The sequence below is a fragment of the Sinohyriopsis cumingii genome, chromosome 1 (assembly GCF_028554795.1).
Source record: "Sinohyriopsis cumingii isolate HCF-2022 chromosome 1, ASM2855479v2, whole genome shotgun sequence".
Classification (NCBI taxonomy): domain Eukaryota; kingdom Metazoa; phylum Mollusca; class Bivalvia; order Unionida; family Unionidae; genus Sinohyriopsis; species Sinohyriopsis cumingii.
This window is the reverse complement of record NC_142961.1, coordinates 30,098,601-30,120,201: the sequence shown is the minus strand read 5'-3', so window position 1 is coordinate 30,120,201 and position 21,601 is coordinate 30,098,601. Positions and strand designations below refer to the sequence as shown.

Genomic DNA, 21,601 nt, shown 5'->3' with positions numbered 1-21,601 from the left:
TTCATCAAAATAATTTATGGGAATAAATACGAGTTACTAAAGCTTTGTAAGAAATATTCGGCTTATTATAGTTTAAAAGAAATATTTGGTTTATTATAGTTTATAAGAAATATTTGGTTTATTATAGTTCGTATTATGATCTTGAGAACATGATTGTCAACAAAAGCAATTGATTCTATTGCAGAAGACTAAACACTTCATACATTTGTTCAAATAACTGCTTTTGCTGGGTCTTATAACTGTTGCTATACGAACAGCTAATAAAAACAATTTAAAAAATAGATTTGTAATACAAAAAGAGATGGGATTTTCTATAATGAAATTCTTCTTAATCAGTACTTATCAGTTTTGTATTGTTTCCTCTAATTTATTTTTTAAAAATTCTTTTGAAAATGAATGAATGCATATTTCTTGCAAGAATATTTAATGCCATAGAAGAATACATATAATTAAAATTATGCAGATATCACAGATTTCATTAGATTCATTAAGGTTGTAGACAGTTAAGCTACAGTCCTGAACATCTTATCTCATTTGCAATGTCCTCATGCATGTGTTAGGTTTTTCTGTGTTCATTGAGTTTGCATCCAATCGAGCATGTCACTGTATTTTCCCTTGTGCAGCATTAACCTAGTCATAAACAGAATAGACACAGAGCTCCCATTGCACAACATGCTGAAAGTTCAGGGTCTGATATTTTGGCCTGAAAATCACAAGTAGAGCAATGACAGTTCTGGGTCAACCAGAACAAGTGCTTTTGTCGTGTTCTTGTGCCAGTGTAGACTAGCTGTTGACTACATGTAATAAACTAGTGATAGTAATAGTTTCAATATTTGTAAAAGTAAAAATTAAAAAAATATGAGCAGCTTGTGCCAACACTGAAAGTATTACTGTAATTAATTTTAGAAATGACATCAGTTTTTAAAATAATGAGTTGATCTACACTGAAGAAAGATATGCTTTACATAGTGCAGACATTGGTAGTGATTTGTGATAATTGGAATACATTTCTTGGTAAAGGAAAGTAAGTTCTAATTTAAAAATGGACTCTTACCATATTTATTTTACAAGCCCATGCTTGATTATATGCCCACACACTATTTTTGTCAACCTAAGCCAATAATTACTGTCTGATTAGAAACCCACCTTCTCCTTTTTTGGCAAATTTATTGGGCTGGCTGTCTGGTCTTTTCATGGATGAAATACTATAGAAGTCTAGTTCACTTGATTTTACATGGGTAATACTAGCTTTGACTTGATTTATCACTATTTTAAAAATGTATTCTTGTGAATTAATTTTAAGATTTATCTTTATCGTAAAAGAGGATCTTCATTAAGTGTAAAGCTTGGTAAGCATATTGGTTATTTAAATTTTATTTTAAATGAGCACAAATGTAAGATCTGATATACACAATTTTCCCGATGATAAGACCCGGGGTGGGTTTATCAGCAAGCATGGAATTATCAAATAAATATGTTATCATAGGACAAAAAGTATTTTTTAATTTTATTTTTTAAAAATCATATAAAAAGTGAACTGTCTTTAAAGCAGATTTGGGTGCCTCAGATATGATAAAATTGTTTTACGTTTCATCATGACGTCTTGAGCTGTTATTTTGAAGTGTGCTATGTCACCAAAATGTGATGTTTCTTTATTAATGTGAATAACATGGGAATTGTGTGATAAAGTTGAGTGCCCTATATAGATAAGTGACTGATAGATCTTTTGCCAACATGAAAACCAAATGTACGACAAAATGAACAACAAAAAAAAACATCAGCATAAACCATAAAGAACTAGTACATGGTTAACTCTGGTTACTTTAAAAAGAAAACCTATTATTTTTTTTAGGTTTCTGAAACCAAAATAACAATTTAGCATTTGATTTACAGACTTTATCTTTCTCTTTTAATTTATATTCTCAAGTAACATGAAATACTGTGAATTCACGTTTACTTGTATCAAGTTTTGAATTATTTTGTACATGCAACAAACAACAATTTTAATGAGCTAAATAAATAATTACCAGTTTAGGCAGTAGGATACCAATGCTTAATACAGACATATCAACAGGTTTAAGTGCTGCACTTGGAAATGTAATTTCGTTCAAAACCATGCAAATTTTTATGCACAAAAAATAAAACATTCACAGCTTTAAAAATTTGTTTTAATATGTCTGGCGTCTGAAAATAAAACAAAAGTGTTCATTATTTGAAGGTCATTTAAACAGAAGAATAAAGACAGGTGTTACCTGCAAAATATTTGTAGAAATCAGGAACATTCTTGAGTATTTAATATTAAATTCAATTATGACAATTGTTATGAAGTTTTCTCTTTTCTTCTTCCATGTTCATCAGCATCCGACCGTGTTTTACGACCAATGATTCTCACCAAACAACTTGATCTGCTAGGAGCAGATGCATCTGGAGTTTCCACAACAACACCAAGAACAAATTTGGTGAAAGAGCTGGAAAAGTATAATCGAAGCCTTGAAGTCCATGTAAATTCTGATTCCAAATCAAAGAATTCAGACAAAGATCAGCAATTCCGAGAAAAACCTTCCATCCTCAAAGAACGTCCCAGTATATTGAAAGAGCGAAGCAGTGTGAAAGAGCGACCAAATATCTTAAGCAGGAGACCTCATCTAAAACCACAACAGCGTCGGGATTCTCAGTCTACTGATTCTTCTACAACCTCCTCTTCCTCCTCATCCCCCTCCCCATCTCAGGCTCTGAATCTCTCCACCAAGTCCCAGCCAAACTCTGGCTCCAATACTCCCACTGCAGTCACCTCAGCACAGTCTGTTTCCTTGGACAGGACCAAGTGGAGCGCCACAACCTTCAAATCTCTAACCACTGAAGAGATGAAAGCCAGCAAAATATCAGCAGCAGCCACACTGACCATTCCAAATCCCTTTGCTCCCAAAATTTCATCTTCAGCAACCACTAACCCAGTCTCAAATTCAGTACCCTCGGTATCAACTGTTCCCACAACATCAGCATGCATGGCAACAAAATCAGTTGTAACAGTATCATCACCTCCTGTATCTATAGCTCCCAAAACATCTCCTGCTCTGTTTGTGCAGGCTGGTACTGCTGTGAGCAGTGGCACTATCTTGATTCCAGCTGCAAATCCACCCACGACAACTATGGTGCAGTCTGCAAGTCCATCAGTCATATTAACGCCAGGCTCACTGGCACAGAACATCATTGTTCCAGCTGGTAATGGGTATGTTATATTGAAGCCAGTAAATCCAGTAATGTCAGTGCCACTTATGACTGTCGGGTCATCTCCACTTCTGTTTACACAGCCTGTAATAAAGACAGAACCAACATAGCTTTAATTCTCAGGTAACTGCTGTTGAAAGCTTTTGCAGAGGCACCTCAGAACTCCTGATCAAACAATCCATGCAGGCCCAAAACAACAAATGCTGGGTTTGGCAGGTCCAAAGAATGGTCAACAGTACTGACATTTTCAGTATTAAGAGAACAGAAAGCATGAATTGAAATGTAAATTTATTGCTTATCAATGTTTCATACATATAGGAAAACTTGTCTTTTGAATATGTTTATTGATTTGAACCTATGTACCCAGCCAACCCCTACCCCATGGATAAAATTCAAGTTTGTAGGCATATTTGTGGACCTTTTTGACAATAAAAAAGGTGAGCAACATTAAGGTGAATCCATTGGAAGTGGACAAATTAAATTTGGTGGACAAAGCTGTATTCATAAAAAAATTTTATCTGATTGGTGTTCAGACAATTACAGCAATTTTTTAAAAATTTTACACATAAGTTTTGGGACTTGGCAAAAAAAACACTTGGGGTTTGTTAGGTGAAATTTGGTAGGCATTTGTATTAAAATTGTAATGACCTGGTTGTATTTTTATGACACTATAGCAGTGTTTCTTTAAAAAGAAAATTTAAAAAGTTTTATCAGACTTCATGGATGAAAACCTTGTTGACATGATAAAGTAGATTTAGTTAGACAAATAAAATATGGTATGCATTTTGTATGCAAATGCAGATAACCAGATACCTTTTCAGGACATTATTGAAATTTTCTAAATTTTTCTAAATATTGGAACTTAGTTGGGCTTAGACTTTTTGGTCAGCAGTGGGAACATAACATCTTTTACAAACACAATTCTAGTTCTTTTTTGTGTTGGTTCTGTCTTTTTGCAGCTAGATATTTTGTTGTCATGCAATAATAACTTGATGGACAATTTTGTTAAACAGATTCTGTTTGGATATATCAGGTATGTCAGGAAGACCAGATTTGTTTTTATTGTCCAAGATAAATGCGGCTATTTTGGCAAAAAGAAAAAGTGTTCTGGAGTTGGGGGAGTACTTCCTTTTCTTTTAGAATATCACTTACAAAATACTGAATATTTGAGCATGACAAGAATTGGATGAAAATGCATTTTATATACTTTTCACCTCGGGCTGGAGGGGGGGTTCAAGTATTGCAATAACGTAAACAACATTTTTGCTGTAACAGATCAAACCTTAAGAGTATCTTTTAAATGGTGAGTGACAATGATTTTCCTTGGCAGTCTGTTGAAGAATTTAGTTATTAGAAAATCCACAAGTACTGAAATCATTAATCCTGCGACTCGAACACTTAGTTGATTTTCATTATCTATTGGACTGAGTAGCCATTGTAATCAAGTGTTATGTGTAATAATTGTTGTGATAATTTATGCATGACATAAAATGAAATGAGAGATGTATAAATTGTGAATGTATCATGTCTGTCATTGTATAGATTTTTATCATCCATAGTTAATTACATTGAATGTATGTTTTCCAGAACCATTTTTCAGGTAGTTCATTTGCAAATTTTTCTTTGCACATTGATTTCTTTGTTAATATAACTGCTGATATACTCCTGTGATAACTCCAGGAGGTCAGCCTAGTAAAGTACAGTGGGCATAACAGAATCCATTATATGCATCAGTGCCTGATAGAAAAATTCTGATCCCAGAGGTGGAGTTTTTTTATATGACACTGATGCATAATGAAAGATTAATTTTATTACATTCCTGAGTGAAAAGTGAGGGTCAGAGTAAAAAAAAAGAATCCATTTATACAGGTTTACAACAGAGCCCATAAGTGGACTGCAGAATCTGAATATGTAGTTAGGTTGATCAGTGCAAAATGTCTTGTTTTTTTTTTCAAGCATGTTCTAGGATGTAAAATGGTTCCAGTAGCCAGTAATGTCTAGATTCATTATTGTGAAAAGAATGCTCCAAGGATGTTAAAAATTGGGAAGTTCTGCAAATTTTAAAAAAAATATTGTAGTAGAAAGTCACGTGCTGAAAGACTGGTCTACACAAGAAAATATGGAAATACAGGTCTAGGAATGTGAGGAAAAAGGATACCTTTGTTTAATAATTGCCAAAATTTTGTTGAAATGGGGGAAGCACATGATTGTCATTTGCTAAAAATGGTATTCTATATCATGCAATGTATAGCAGTAATGTAGAATAAATTCCCGTTTTTTTTTTTCTTTTCTTTCTTCATCTTTAATAAACAGTTCTGTTATCAATACAGTCCTCTCCTGATAACAAGTAAAGAGCACACTGACACAAACAGTTATACAGTTTATTATCACTTGTTATATATTTACCTTTCCAGAATATGTAAGTAATGACAGACCTGCCAACTCTTACGATGTTGCCATAAGTCTTAGGAAAATTACCCATAAAATACAGACTTACAGCATAGAAGCATAAACTACGGAAAAATGATCATTGCCAAAAAATCAGGATAATTGGTTCATCCGTGATTTGTTTGGATCCAGGTTTCATCTTGGAATTAGGGAAACTAGTCAGGGAACCAGATTAACTTTACAGCAGCACCCCAGACACTTTAAACTGTACCTATTTGTTCATGCAAAGTGTCTGCATGATCAAACTCTTGATTATAGAATTTTTCAAAATGGCATCCAGAAAGCGATACATTTTTAAGCCGAAAGGGAAAATAAGCTTATAGAAGAGTGTTAATACTCAACACAGAAGATTAAAAAGGGGTGTTCAGATTCTTGTGAATAAAAGCTGGAAAGGACACAATTACGTTTATTGGACACCATGTGCCAATTTGAATATGTCTCGTGGTAGGAGATATGATTGCTGTCATGTGAAATGGAAAAGAATTTCCAAGAATTATGTCAGGTTGAGAGATGGCAACAAGCCTTTGAGTTGCATAAGGTTTGGAATTAAAGTTTGTGCAGCTGTACACTAGTGGTAAATAAAGTCTACACGTACTTTACAAAGTTTTCAGTTGGACATAATGTTTATCATCAATGTGTCGGACTTTTAATTATGTTTTCCAGCTTTACAATAGCAGTTTTACTGAAAACTGGTCAATCTTGTGGAAAAAAATCAACTGCCTTACTGAGACTGACTCATCAGGGTTGGCAGGTCTGTAATTAGAATGACCCATCAGGGTTGGCAGGTCTGTAATGGGAATGACCTCTGTACTGTATTTTTATACATTTACACTATGGCTTTAAAAGAATGTTTGTATCTCTTTGCAACAAATCTAGTTCTTTTTTGTAAACTTTGTTGATGTCTAAGAGGTTGAAAAGAGGTAATTATTCTTGTTTGAGTTTCTTGCTTGGTGATGTACAGTGATGCTGGCATCATTTTTGATTGGTTATATATATATACACAACTAGAAGTTAACTAATTTTATACATTTTCTTCATATTGAGTTAATAGAAAGGTTTTTTTACCAATGAAATAAGCAAAACATGGCAGATCATAATTAGAAACCATGTTCGATTGCATAAGATCTGGTTCAAGTGATTACAACAGATCTGGGTCAAGTGATTACAACAGATCTGGGTCAAGTGTGTTCATAGTTTGTTTCAGTTTTAATGCGAGTACAGTTACATAGTGGTGTGATAATCAATCAAAATAATCTAAGATTTGTATGAAGAGTCAAATGACCAAGCTTTTGATCACAATTTTACATATTTTAATGTAAAATGATTATAGTTGTATTAAGTTTTTAATTGTTATATTTTTGTAACAGTATTCCAGGAAAATGAAATATGTGAAGAACAGTTAAATTAACCCTTTACCTCATAGAGCATAGTTAAAAGTGCAGTGCACTATAAATAGAACACCTATTACCTATTCGACTCCATACGTATAGGCCTGCCTGTTAACTGTTAAGCAATGTAGTGTATGTTACATTTAACAGACATTTTAACCATTTTACATTTTTGGTACACATCTATTATGTGTGGAAAAATTTAAGAGTAAAGTCCGATTGTTATAGCTGTGTAATTATTTTTCACAGAAGAAATTTTTTGTGTGCTTTAAAATCATGAGAGAACTTGTTCACCATCATGTCAGTTAGGCCACATGACCAAACGTAGCTGTTTCTCATACTCAAAATTTACGTTTTTTTGTCTGCGTCTACATCACTAAGTCATCTGGATTTGATAATTTATAAAAACTAATTGCTGCTTACATCAATATCAGAGCCTTTATGCAAGTTATTGAATCTTTCATAGTTGTCATTCTAATTGTGAAAACTTCGTAAGTACTGAATGAAATCCGCGACCTCCATTTTGGAGAGTGGAGATTACAACCCAGATACTTTAAATAGCAGATATCGACAAGTGCATAAACAGTGACCATGTGATTTGACGTAATTGTCATTCGCAGAAATGAATGTAGTATCTAATAAGGGTTTTTCCCCGAAGGTGGCGCTACGAAAACCTGCTTTAAATGGCTGATGTTTACAGCAGACATCAAAATGCACTTCCATGCAAATGGAGTAGAGGCGTCAAAAGGCGCTTCCATGCGAATGTAGTAGAGGCATCCAAAGACGCTTGCATGAGGTAAAGGGTTAAGGTGTTTTGATGTTCAGTATGATCCCAGCACCAAAAACATGGCAGATGTTAAATGTACTGGTAATTCATTTGACTTTATGGAATACAAGTAATGGAAAATATCTCCAATCATTTAAATTGTATTGATGATTGGTTGTGATGAAGAATGTTCTGTTAATAAAATTTCAGTCTAGTCTCAAAAAAATAATCAAACATGCAGGATTGCCATTAAAAAATATAATTTCCCTACATGTAATGGGCATGATTGTCATTAAAAAATTTCCCTGCATATAATGGACTTGAGTGCCATTAAAAATCTGATTTCCCTTCATATAATGGACACAACTGCCATTTAAAAATTTCCCTACATATAATGGACACAAGTGCCATTAAAAAATTTCCCTACATGTAATGGACACAAGTGCCATTAAAAAGTTTCTTTACATACAATGGACATTAGTGCCATTAAAAATCTGATTTCCCTTTATATAATGGACACAACTGCCATTTAAAAATTTCCCTACATATAATGGATATGGCTCAACATACTCCCAGATCCGTCACTGCACAATGCACCAGGTGAGCTCAATATAAAAAGCATATTTGTGTTTCTTTACACACACAAATTAACTAAACATGCATGAAGAATATTTAAATACATTTAAATGTGCAGAAAAGGGTCCATGTGTCAGATGTGCTTGATGGTTCTTAACTGGTGTGAGAACATGAACTTGAACAGAGCCAGACCCAAATATTATTTCCATCACTAAATCATTCAACACATTTGCGAAGACATGAATAATGTCTTGATGAATACAATTTGTCTGGTATTGCAAGTCTGTTTTACGGTTCTCATAACATACCTCACTGATTTATCTTTGTAAATAGGGCTTGGTTCCAGACCAACGCGTAAAATACCCAATCATTAAATAGTTATCTAGAACTGTATGCTTTATTGTATTAACCCTGATTCTACAAGGTAAATAATTTAAATTTGTTTTAAGTATCTTGTTGAGGCAATCGTTTCATAAATAAAGCTGACAAGTCAAACTAAGATTGAAAGTGGAATTTAATGATATACAAAGAGGACTTGGTGATGCATTGATGTGCACTGCATTTAGACTACTTTGTATAGAGGAATTTTGCATTTAGATTCAACAGCATAGAAACTGCCTTGTTGACACAGTTCATTGAATACATGCATTGCTTTAATGTTCTGGTAGGATAAATGTATTCAGTCGGGATTTATTAGTTAACAGTAACTGATTTTTTAAGATATAAATAACCCATTTACTGTATACTCACTAATAAGTTGGATGCAGTTTATTACGACTAATCAATAGAACAAATAACGGACCCCAATCTGCCATCACATTATGACTAATCAGTAGAACAAGTAACAGACCCTGATCTGACATCAAAAAATTACAACTAACCCTGATCTGCCATTGCATTACGAGAGTTTATGTTGTTTGCAGTTGGATATGACTTGTAAGCAAGTACAGATGGTAGATACAAGTTGATTTTGTGAAATGTGGGGGGCAGAATTGTTATTAGATAATAGTACTTGTACATCACTTTGTTGTTTCAAAGAGAAGAAAATATTTTATGACTGTTTTGATAAGAAAATGATATTTCATTCTGCAAGTACAGAAATTGGCAAGCACTTGTAATCATGATATATGAAAAGTTGAAGAAAACAGAAAATTCTAGACATTGCAGTTGGTTATGAGAGTATTTAATAATTAAAAAGTATCTTTACAAAAACAGCAGTCAGTTTGGAGCCAGACCTATTCTAATTAATTCTTGAAAATGCTGACTCCAGAAAATGCAACATAATAGACCAGTTTAATGTCTTTATCCCAGGTGAAACTTCAATTAATACAGGGTTTTTTTGTGGAAAAATTGTAAAGAAATTTGTATCGATTTTAGTAGTTTTAAATTTGTGTAAATTTGTTGACAACATCCTATGTTTTTATGTTGTAATAATAAATGTTGTTATGCTTTTAGTTTGTTTTCTTTTTTGGTGATTCTGTTTATTTTCATTCTTCTGTCTTTGCATGCATACTTAGTTGTTTGGGGGGTTTTTTTGTTGCTATTAATATTTCAGTTAATTCATAGCCAGTGCCAGAAGTTTTACTAAATCAAGAAATGTTTCAGTTTGCAAAAAGATTGTTTGATTTATAATTAAAAATTTTACACTTTGGCTACTTCTTTAATATATCCAGTGACCTTTTGGTTCTTCCAATTTTAATGGATTTCTTTTCCTGGAGCAATGTTTAAATGTTTAAAAACAAACACTGACACTGGCTACAGTAGTAGAGAAGAGTTTATGTTGTACCACAAATTTTAGTTTGTAAAGTTATGTGGTTGCCCAGCCAAGTTCATTGGTTTTCTGTGGCGTCTTCAGTTATGTCCACCTTGAGGATCACAATATGGATACCTATGCTGTTTTGAGCATTTGATCCATGTTTGTATTGCCAAGGTGTGCAATAGTGGGAACAATGAAGCTATTGCTTGGGCTTGGTGTTCGTTTTGGAGTAAATTTTGGTACACATATTAGACTAGCAATCCAATGTCTGTTTATCATGCAGCCACCATTTCACCTTTATTTCTGGAGCAACATTTGTGCAGTTTCCTGTATATAAACTTCATATATCTGAAACCTTCACCAAATCTTTCTTTTGCCTAATGAACACTTTGGCAAGGCTTGGGATCTAGATGACTGTTTTGGGGGATTTGTCTATCCCCTGAATTAGTAATACAGGGGACTAGAGATGTATTTCAGTCTGTCTGTCAGTCAACATAAAATATTAATTTCAGGACCAAAAATCTAGAAAGATATTTCAACCAGACTTGATACCCATCCAACTAACAGCTTATAAATGTCTTTTGGTAAATTAAATTTTCTGCATTTAATGTTTATTATGTTGCCATGGAAACAAAGTGTAGCAGAAACAGTACATATGCTATGAGTGGTGCACAGTCAGATTCTTTCATAATTAGTACTAAATTGAGAGTGCTGGTCCATAGGGTATTTTCATAATTGGTATTAAATTGAGAGTGCTGGACCATAGGGTACTTTCATAGTTAATATAAAATTGAGAGTGCTGGACCATAGGGTATTTTCATAATTGGTATTAAATTGAGAGTGCTGGACCATAGGTTACTTTCATAGTTAATATAAAATTGAGAGTGCTGGACCATAGGGTACTTTTATAATTAGTATTAAATTGAGAGTGCTGAACCATAGGGTATTTTCATAATTGGTATTCAATTGAGAGTGCTGGACCATAGGCTACTTTCATAGTTAATATATAATTGAGAGTGCTTTACCATAGGGTACTTTCATAATTATTATTAAATTGAGTGCTGGACCATAGGGTATTTTCTTTACGTTAGCAGAGGACCATCAATATTTTTATTTGCTTGATAACTCGTTAGAACTCGTGCAATCAATGTTAAATGAAGTTGTATAGGAACAAAGCAATCATAGAATCCCATTTTATTTGCTCATCATCGGCTTTAGTTCATTATGTTAGGATGATTTCCATTATTGTTGTTCATCCCAAATTACATTTCCATACAAAAACTAGAATTCTCCACCATCAATATTTACAAAACTTTGTGGATGGCTTTGATAAGGAAGAAGTCTATCATTTTGTGAGTTAAATGTTAAGGTCACTGACTGAAGAATAAAAATTCTGAGACATTATATTGGTTCTGAATCACAGACTCCTACCATCTTTTATGTATGGCTTGCACTTGGGGTGAAGGATAAGTTTTGTTGTCTTTTCAGTCTTCCAGTTTTTCATTTTCCTCTATAACTTTAAAATTGAGGTTAAGGATGAAATACACAGTGATCACAAGAAAATATCAAATGCCACATTGGGGGTCCTGTCCTTAGTTTAGTGCCAGAAGTACTTACAGGATGGTCTGTTGATGTCTGCCATATGACATGTTGGCACAAACTTGTTGTTGCTACTCTTAAACTGCTTGCAGAATTGCCTTGAAACTTGATGCACAAATTTAAACTCCTCTAGTTGATCCAGAATTGCCTTGAAACTTTATGCACAAATTTAAACTCGTCTAGTTGGTCCAAAATGAAAAAAATTGTGCTAGTCAGACATCCAAAAATAGCCACCAGAGGAATCATGTTCTGGCTACTTCTAAATGGATGGTCATATCAGCATGGGACTTTCACTAAAAGACTGATGGCTAGTTGGTCCTGAATGAAACTGCTAGCAATATAATGTTGAATATGGCAGCCACAAGGGCCATCTTGAAAATATTGTTATTGCTACTCTTACCTGGTCATATCAACATTGGTTTTTATTGAAAGACTTCATGGATTACTAGTCAGATTTTAAGGAAAATGGTGCCAAGCCCACGTCTAATATAACTATCATGGCAATCATCTTGAAAATCTTGTTATAGCTACTATTAAATAGATGGTCATATCATCATAGGGTTTTCACTGAAAGATTTCTTATGATGTATAGTCAGTTCTAAATGAAAGTGCGTCCATGCTGGCATTCATTATGGCCTTGATTGCAGCAAATTTGAAAATCCTGTTATCATGTCTCTATCCATAACAACATGGGTTATGACTGAAAGACTTCATAATTTGTCTATTTGTTGCACTTCCTATGATGGTCTTGAATGAAAATGGTGCTGATCTGACATTGATGTAAAGACTATTTAAAGAGGATAGCCTAATTAGCTAATTTACCTTGAGGCCCTCGTACAAAGGAATTTATTTATTTGAGCTGCATCTGAAAATAGAATGGGCAGTTCCAATCTCAACTGGAATATTATTCCAGAGCAAATTCCAGAGTATTGGAAATTTTTTTAAAAAAAATTTCCTTATTTGGTTTGGGAATTTTATATTGTTTGGTTGACATGGATCGCAAGTGGGGAGTATTGCCAGGTAGCCTATACTGGAATAGTGATTGTAAATATTCAGGAGCACTATTATGGGATATCCTGTACATTAATTTGACTTTTCTCAAATGGATTTGATCTTTAATAGGTAATATTTTTAACTTGCCGGCTAAATTTTCCTTGCTTTCTTTCTGGATTGATATTAGCCCAGATGCTCTTTTTTGAAGATGTGCCAGCTTTGCTATGTTTTTATCATTTGAATTATGTAACTGTTATAAAATAGTTTTCTGTGCCTTTCAGGGTGGAAATGTCTTATCCTACTGAGAAACCATTAACTTGAATTGACTTTTTTTCTGATATGCTTGATATATGTTCAGTCCATGATAGGTTATTATCTACCAAAACACCAAGTAGTCTATCATGACAGGCCATTTGCAAATTTTTATCCTTCCATGTCATAGTTCATCACTATCAAGATTTGTCCGTCCTTTGCCATGTTGAGATAAGTAATATTTTAGTTTTACCAGTATTTACCACCATGCCATTGCATGTACACCAGTTGTCCAGTTTGTTTAAGGCATTCTGTAAAGAAATATTGAGTTCATGCTTTGTGTATGACTCCCATAGCAACCATTTTGAAAATCTTGTTATTGCTGCTCCTTTTGAAGTGAAAGTCATTGAAAATGTTATTTCAGCTCTCTAAATGGATGGCTGTATCAGCAAGTCCTAAATAAAAATGGTGCCAGTCATACATCCAATATGGCTGCCATGCCATTTGTCTTAAAAATCTTGTCACAGTTCTTCCACCGAATGGATGATCATTATGACATGGGGTTTGTACCAGAACACTTCTGATGATGGCTGCATTGTCTTAAATGAAAATTGTGCCAATGGCATTCAATATGTGCAGTACAGCACCTAATTTAAAAACCCTGTTTTTCCTGAAGAATGTTTTCAACATGAGACATTTAAAAGGAAGAAATAATCTTGTCTTGAATTTCTAGAGATTTTTTTATATCTAGTTCGAGGGGACTTTTGGTTTTCATGACTTTTCCACTGTATAACTTCAAAAGTATACGAGATTTAATGTCATCAGTATCATGTGGTGTACCTGATCTCAATGTCATTGTGTTTTATGTTAAATTTTTCTGCTAGACTTTCCTTTCAACTCCATAATTTTAGACCAAGGGATGGAACTTGATATATCTGAATACCATAATTGAAGGTGTTTTGCATACCACATTTGGGTGGGGGGAGACGTCCTTCAATTTCAATATTGTATGCTTTGTTTATATTTTTCCTTATGCTTTTAAATTGACAGCTGATAAATCAATGACGCTGTATATTGTCACTAGATTTGTAACATTGCTGTTTGAGGTCTTATCCTTGAGGTCAAGGTCACACATATTTTAAGCTTTTTTTCCTGCTCTGTATCATAAAAGCTGTTTGAAGTAATGGATGAATCATGGTATACTAATGCTTTTTTCTTCAAGGTCAAGATCAGACAATTTTTAAAAGGTATTTGTCTTCGAATTTCACTCTTTAAAAATTGAGCATTAAAGTTCTTATTATTATTGTGTTGTCACAAAAGACTTCATGTGCTGCCTTGTTGACCCTAAATGAAAACAGTGCTGCTTTAGCGTCCAGTATGGCAACCACAGTGGCCATCTTGACAATATTGTTATCACTAGTTCTCCTTAATGGATGTTTATGTCAATATGGGGTTTTCACTGAAAGATTTCTCATGAAGTGTTAACAGTTTGTACTAAACAAGTAAAATGGTGCCAATCTGACATCCAATATGGCAGCCCTATTAAACATGTTTTTGCTACTCCTCGTATCAGGATGGGATTTTCTTCCTTCAATTTGAGTCTGTATAAAAATGATTTTCATATCAACATTGGTTTTTAACATCGGTAATACATTACCTGCTACAGTTAAATTTTCTTTTTCTGGAACTATTAGTCCCCAGTCCAAGTTTGTTATTTCCGCTCAGTTAGTATTGGAGAGCTAGAATTGAAAAAAATGTGATCACAACCTGACTCCTTAGGCACAGGCAACACATAATTTCTGACTCCTTTTCCTTTTTCAATATATGTGTTAATGCTGCATTGCTCATCGAGAGATTTGTCTTAGTTCTCAGTTGTAAATGTATTTGTGCCATGTCACCTCCATTTTGTATCAAGTAGTGTATTGTCATTTCAGCCCTTGCTTTATTAGAGTACTACCAGGGTGTTTGTTTTGGAGTAAATTTTGGGAGTTTTTTTGTGCCATGGTTAGCAAGGGTAGCTTCATTAAATTGTACCCCATTTCATTATTCCAGTGCTAGAGTAAATAATGTCTACCCATTTTTCATTCCATATTTTTGTGTGAATTTTTATCTTTCAGAATTCATAATGTTGAAAGATGCAGGCACAAGAAGGCCTGACCCTACCTGCTGACCATACACAGGCTGGACACAAAACGACCCTGTGAGATGCTCACCCTATCTGCCTAGCATGCATGGACAATTGTCCAGTATGTTGTCTTTGGTCTGATCAGTTTTCCAGTATGTTGTCTTTGGTCTAACCAGGTATGGGTCGTCACTGAAAGCCACTGCACATATAGGGGGAGGAAAAAATTGCCCTCTTACTCCTCATCTTCAGTGGATGACCTCTCTGCTTCCAAGAGGGGTTTTGATCTCTAACATTTTGGGAAATAATACAGCTGCTATGGAAAAGAATGATCTGCAACCTTCGTAGTTTGGAGATCACATGATTGTCAAGGATACAGTACCATCTGTGCGAATGAGGGATCAATCCTTGGCCCCACCAAAGGGAGGAAAAAACGCCAGAGAACAAGTTGTGCCTCCTACTTGGGGACAAACAGAGAGCTCTTAAGATCGTTGTCCAGGTGAATAAGATCAGTGAATAATGCCTTTCTGTGAGGGAAGAGCATTGATCTCGGATGAATCTGATGTGGGCTTGTCCAATCGATCTTCATCACTAGACTGGGCTTCGAACACCAATCGCCATGGTTTGATTATCAGTCTGGGTACGTGGATGGAATTAGTAAGCCACACTTACTTACCCCCATTTCTCTGTTACCATATAATCCAATTGGGGGATAGTGGTTGTACCTGCTTGACTATGGAGGAGGGTCAGATTTGCATTGCCTCCAACAATTGTTCCCTTTTAATCCATAGGTGATGCGGAAACCACCATTTCTAGGAATCAAATCTTCCTTGCCCCTTGTGACACCAGGGATGACCCTGCCTTGGTTTGAAGATAGTTGAGACATGAATGACAGTGGACCGGTTCTGTCCCCTCTTGCCTAGGCTAGCAAAAAAAGTACAGGGGCTGCCACTTGTGCTCACAAAAGGGATGATCATTACGATTCACTTGGGAGATCCTCTAGTGGGGTTAGTCCTATCATACACAAACACACCCACCATCTTGATGAAGTAACCCAATTTTGATGTCTCGGGAGTTGGCTGAGGAAGATGTTATTTTCATCATTCGTGACAATCCTTGCCCCTTCATTGGGGTCTGCAGCTCCTTACCACTTGTTGAGTAATGTGTTGAAGGAATAGGAGGTTTTGATGAAAGCCATGAATGATGTTTATTGGCTTAATCCTTCAAATATGTGTCCCTTGCCTTCTGGTACTGGGGACAAGAAGAATATCCCACAATAAACAACTGTCTAGGAGTTTACATATAAATTTACCGAGAGACAAGAGTTCACTGGGCAGTAGAAGGGATGGGGCTTTTACTCTTCAGCAGCTGGTTTCTACTGCCAGCTATCCAGTCCATTTTTCAGCTTGGCCCCGTATGCTGCTGCTCTCTCCCTTCCCCATTCCAGGACTATGTGGTGTCTCAAGTGGAGATATAGGCTGGGCATGGGCTTATCTCTTTGTTAAAACATGGAGCTTACCCTTTGTGACAGTTACCTCCCATAGTGATCTCTCTGCGGCAGCCTGTTTTCAGTCTCTTGTAGAAGGAATTGGTCTCCAGCTGTAATTTAGTGTTTGGCTGGAGACTGTGGCAAAGATGTTCCACCATGCACTCGCCATGTCATTGGTGCTCTGTTCACCAGAGCAAGAACATTTTAAAATCTGTATCTCCTAGGCAGAGACACTTATTGGAAGCCTTACAGACCAAGAAGTGCACTGCCATATGGAACCTTGACCAAAGTATTTCAAGCAGGCAGAGCCTCAACAGCCTCATAAACAGCCTCAATTCAAAGCATCCTCTTGCTTGTTGTTTGCTACATGAGGCAGTTGGAAAAGTTGAAAGAGACAGTCTTTGGACTTGTCCCCCTTCACCAATGTGAGGGGTAATTGGCCCTAGAGAGTTGCATCCTTTCCAGCAGTGTCTTTTCCTAGTGCTCCATTAGTAGCTTGTCTGACCCAGTTTTCTGGAGTTCAGTCAGGCATCATAGATGTGTGAGACCCTTCTGCTATAAAAGATGTCTACCAGCTTCATTTCTGGGAATATGTGCCCCTATTATAGATTATCATCTTTCACCAGTCTATGGCCTAGTTAGGGGAAGAGGTGCATGCCATTCTGCAGTAGGATACAATCAAGAAGGGGGAGAAAGCCAACACACTTAGTTTTTCTGTTCCTGGATCTTTCTGGTGTCGAGAAAAGATGCAAATTTGCAGCTAATAACCGACTTTTACCATAAACAGATTTTCTCTGTAAGAATGCTTTAAGATTGAGATTCCACTTCTGTCAGGAACTCTTATAAGGCCCTGTGACTGTGACCTCCATCAATATTCAAGATGCATATCTTAACATCCCAATCTTCTCTTTACATGGAACATAATTCAGTTTCAACTTGACCGAGAGTTTATTCAATTTTAGAGCTCTTCTATTTTGCCTCATCCACCCCCCCTTCCAGTTTTTCCCTCGAGTTAGAATGATAGTAGTAGTTGCAGTCCACTTGAGGTAATTAGGTATAATGATCCTCCCATGTTTTAATGGCTTGTTGATGTGAAGTTATTGTCTTTTTTGAAGGTCCTGTTGGTCAAAAGTGACCTGTATTGGTCTTGTCCCAAACCTAAAAAAAGTAACAAATCATCCTTCATCTTTGTGTATGTGGGGAACACATTTTCTCAACAGCCTGGGGAGAGTGTTAACATAGACAGTATCTACTTAATCATTTTCATCATAATGGCTCTTCTGGCCAAGACTCTGTTGGCTCACCTCTACCTCTCTCTCCTGGGGACTGGCTCACTTTTACCTCTCTCTGTCTCTCCTGGGGACTGGCACACCTTTACCTCTCCCCTGGGAACTTTGATCAGCTGCAGACTTGGTTCCTCAAGATGGACTTTACTTGCACCCATTACAGTTTGTACTTTTAGCAAACTGGAGACTACATAAGGACCCTCTGTCATCTTGAGTCCCCTGACTTTTGCCTCCACTTGGTAAGTAAATTGGGACCAATTTATGACTGGAGTCCCAATTCACACCTAAAACCCACTCTTTTCTTTACATCTACGCATGAGATTTGGGGTGAGGTGTTCACCTGGAGCGGGGGGGGGGGGGGGTAATTCTTAATGTATTTTTGCCCAAAGAAGAACTGACCCATCATTTAAACAACTTGGAAATGTATGCAGTGTTTCTAGACTTGCAGGGGTTTGTCAACTTCATTAGGTGTCGTAGTATTATGGTTGCTGCAGACAACACGTCAGTAGTAGCATACCTCAGGTGATGGGGAGATTCTCTATGTATCAAAGTGTGGGACTTGCAATGATTAACAGCTATTGAGTCTTCACTATCCCGGGCAAGAGAATTATCTGGCAGAGAGTCTGTCCAGAAAGGTTGTATGGTCCTATGGAAAGGTCTCTATTCTAGTCATTGGCAGAGTTGCATTTCCATATATAGGAGAGACCCTTCATGAACTTGTTCACGTGAGACGGAACAAAAAGGTGCCATTTAATGTCTCTGTAGTACCAGAAGAGATGACCTGTGCAGTGGATGCTTTCTGTCTAAAGTGGGTTTATCTTTATGCAAACACCTTACCACCATTTAAAATAATTCAGCTGATTCTCAGCCTAGTCAAGATCGCCACATTTTGACTTGTCCTAGTGGCACCCCCTTTGACCACCAGTGGTGAAGGTTTCATTACCTGTTGGTAGACAAGCCCAGATTATCACGGGTGGAACCAGCTGTGGCAGCATAGGAAGCCTGTTCTACCTATAGATTCTCCACCTTCAAGCTTGGCTTCTCCCGTGCAATTTTTCCACTGATAGCAGTTTTCAAGCAAGGATGCCAGCTACATTGATCCTAGCTGTCCTGTGCCGTTGACAGATTTTTATCTACCTTTCCAGGAAAGAGAATGTTATGTGTCCACTACGAAGGGTTATATAGAAGTCCTATCTAGCACTCACAAGTTCTTTAAGGCTTCCATCATTGGGACAGGCACTTGGCTTTCCTATCTCATCAGGCATTTTTAGCTTCAGAGACTGGTATCTAACTCACTGATGCCTAGATTGTGTTCTTTGGGTGTTGACAAAACCCATTTATGAATCCTTGAGTGAAGTTTCCTTGGAGAAGGGTCCATGATGGCTATGTTATCTAAAGCTTTCACCTTTACAGATCACTCACACATCTTACCTCTGTCTGCATGAGTTTCAATCTTGGCTTCACCAACTTGGGTATGCGAGAAACTTTGCCAGTATCTTCCTGTGGTTTGGTGGTTCTTCCTCAACCAAATATACTGGCTGTCTTTTGCAGCCTATCAAGGGCTAAAGAATGGCATTAAAGCCCACAAAACCAATCCTTGGGGAACCATATCATTAATTCTGTTTTCCTGCTTTCCTTGGCATCAGCGGAGAAGGAGTATGTTTCATGCCTTTTCAGTAGAAAAGGGTTGTTTATGGTTTAGCAGTAATTAAGATTCAGTTTCTTTTATTGACAACCTGGGTTCTGGCTAAAAATTGGCTGTGTTGTTCAACTTTCTGTTCAGATCCCATCCCCGCATTCATGTCTGCTGGGGATAGGCAGGATGAACTGTTTGGCCTTAACATTGTATTAGACTTCTTAAGGAGATGGAAGGTACATAAGTATCTCCTCCTACCAATTAAAGGTTTCTGTAATATTTTGGCAGTCACTATTTCCTTGTGAACTGACCTCACTATCAAGAGCATATCAGTCCCTCATTGTGAGGTGCCTTTCCTTCCACAAGAATTGAAGCCCATGATGTTTGGGGTATTGCACCATTTTGAGCCTATTGCACCATTTTGAGCCTATTTGAATACTCCAGTTTGGATAGTGTTTTGGTGGTCTTGAAGTACATTCTCCTTTTACCTTGGGTCCTTGGTGTATCAGCACAAAGCATTTTCTTCATTGGGCCCTAAAGTGATTGTAGAACAAGTGTCCCAACCTTCTACCAGTTAACAGTAGTGAACACTCATGCTGTTAAGGCAAGTACAGTAGATTTCTATACCAGATCTTTTGAGACCAGTCTCCCTCTTAAATCAGGATTGTAATAGTTATAGGCAAAATATTATTACATTGGTAAAATGTATTTTTGGGGGGTGTATGTAAACTAATTTTAAATATGTAATATTTGCTTGCTACAATTGGAAAGATTTGCTCTTTCCACACTGCTCTGATGTCCTGTAATTTAAGTTGTAAAAGGATGGTATATTGGTGGCGACTAAGGTGACTGACTGAGATCAGGTTCTTTTCAATTCTGACTTACCAGTACTAACTGGAGGAGGGAAATATTACCTTGGACTAGGGACTGAGTTGCAGAAGGAGAAGGTACTGCTATAGTAATGGGTAATCATTACCCATTTAAAGTTAGACCTTTAAAAAACTAAATTTTCACTGTTTAAAAAAAACTCATGTCCTGAATGAAAATGATGCTCAACTTAAATATAATATGGCCACAGTACCATGTCAGATGTGAAAATCTTGTTGCTTACATATAGCAGTAGTAAAAAAGAATAATTGGTATGATCCTAAATTCCAGGAAATTATTTTTTGCCTGTAGAGTGTCGTTCTTATCAAGGGACTTGTGTAAATTTTTGTCATCCATGGTGCATTGGAAGTTTTATGTGACCTTTAATGCTGGCTTATTCAAGTTGTTGTTGTTGTTGTTGTAGGGTTTAACGCCATTTTTCAGCACACGATAGGCTATACATGGCGGCCAGTATTAATGGTGGAGGAAGAACCCGGGAAAACCCCGGGAAGAACCACCGACCCACGAGAAGCTACTGGCAAGCTTTCTCACATACCCACATTGCCCGAAGCTTATTCAAGTAAATTTAACCACATATGGCCATATATTTTCTCACTGCAGAGGCAGACAATGTGTAGTGTAAAATACTGTACTTAAAATGAAGGTAACTGGTTGGCTGAAAACTACAGGAGAAAGTTCACAATTTTTTTCAGAAGCAGCCACTGTTGGTGATGGTTTAACAGTAGTAGTTCTAACCCTACAACAGTTTAAATGCTGTCACTGCCCATGTACTACAAGGTGCGAATAGGGAGGACCAGGTATTGATAGTGTGTGGCCAATCGACCATTAGATATGTCCACTGTTAGTATACACAAATGCACCATGACATGACTTCTCAAAAACTGCTCAGCTAAATTGGACCAAATTTTACAGAAAGCATGATGGCATCTAGTCTATCAGACTTCATATACTGATGTGCTTCTACTACTGACAACAAGTTGATGTTTCATCCCGGCATTGAGGATTTAATTTTTGTAGAAATTGTGGCAATCTGCTATAAAATAGTGCTGCCATTGCTAAAAATAGATGAACCATTAAAGCCAGTTGACGGAATTTTACCATACTTGACAAAGCATCTCAGCTTTTTAAAAAAAAAATGCTGATCTGCCATCAAATATGGCCACATGCATAAAAT

At 36.3% G+C, this 21,601-nt stretch overlaps 1 protein-coding gene across 6 annotated transcripts in view; it reads left to right on the top strand.

Moving 5' to 3' along the window:
• The window catches only part of LOC149806621 (myelin transcription factor 1-like), a 132,285-nt gene that overhangs the window by 73,292 nt on the left and 37,392 nt on the right, over nt 1-21,601 (top strand). For all 6 annotated transcript variants that reach the window (XM_089955742.1, XM_089955770.1, XM_089955779.1 and 3 more), the window contains one exon: nt 2,359-3,229. In XM_089955742.1, the coding sequence (XP_089811868.1) occupies nt 2,359-3,229 (871 nt within the window). The remainder of the gene's footprint in view (nt 1-2,358; nt 3,230-21,601) is intronic.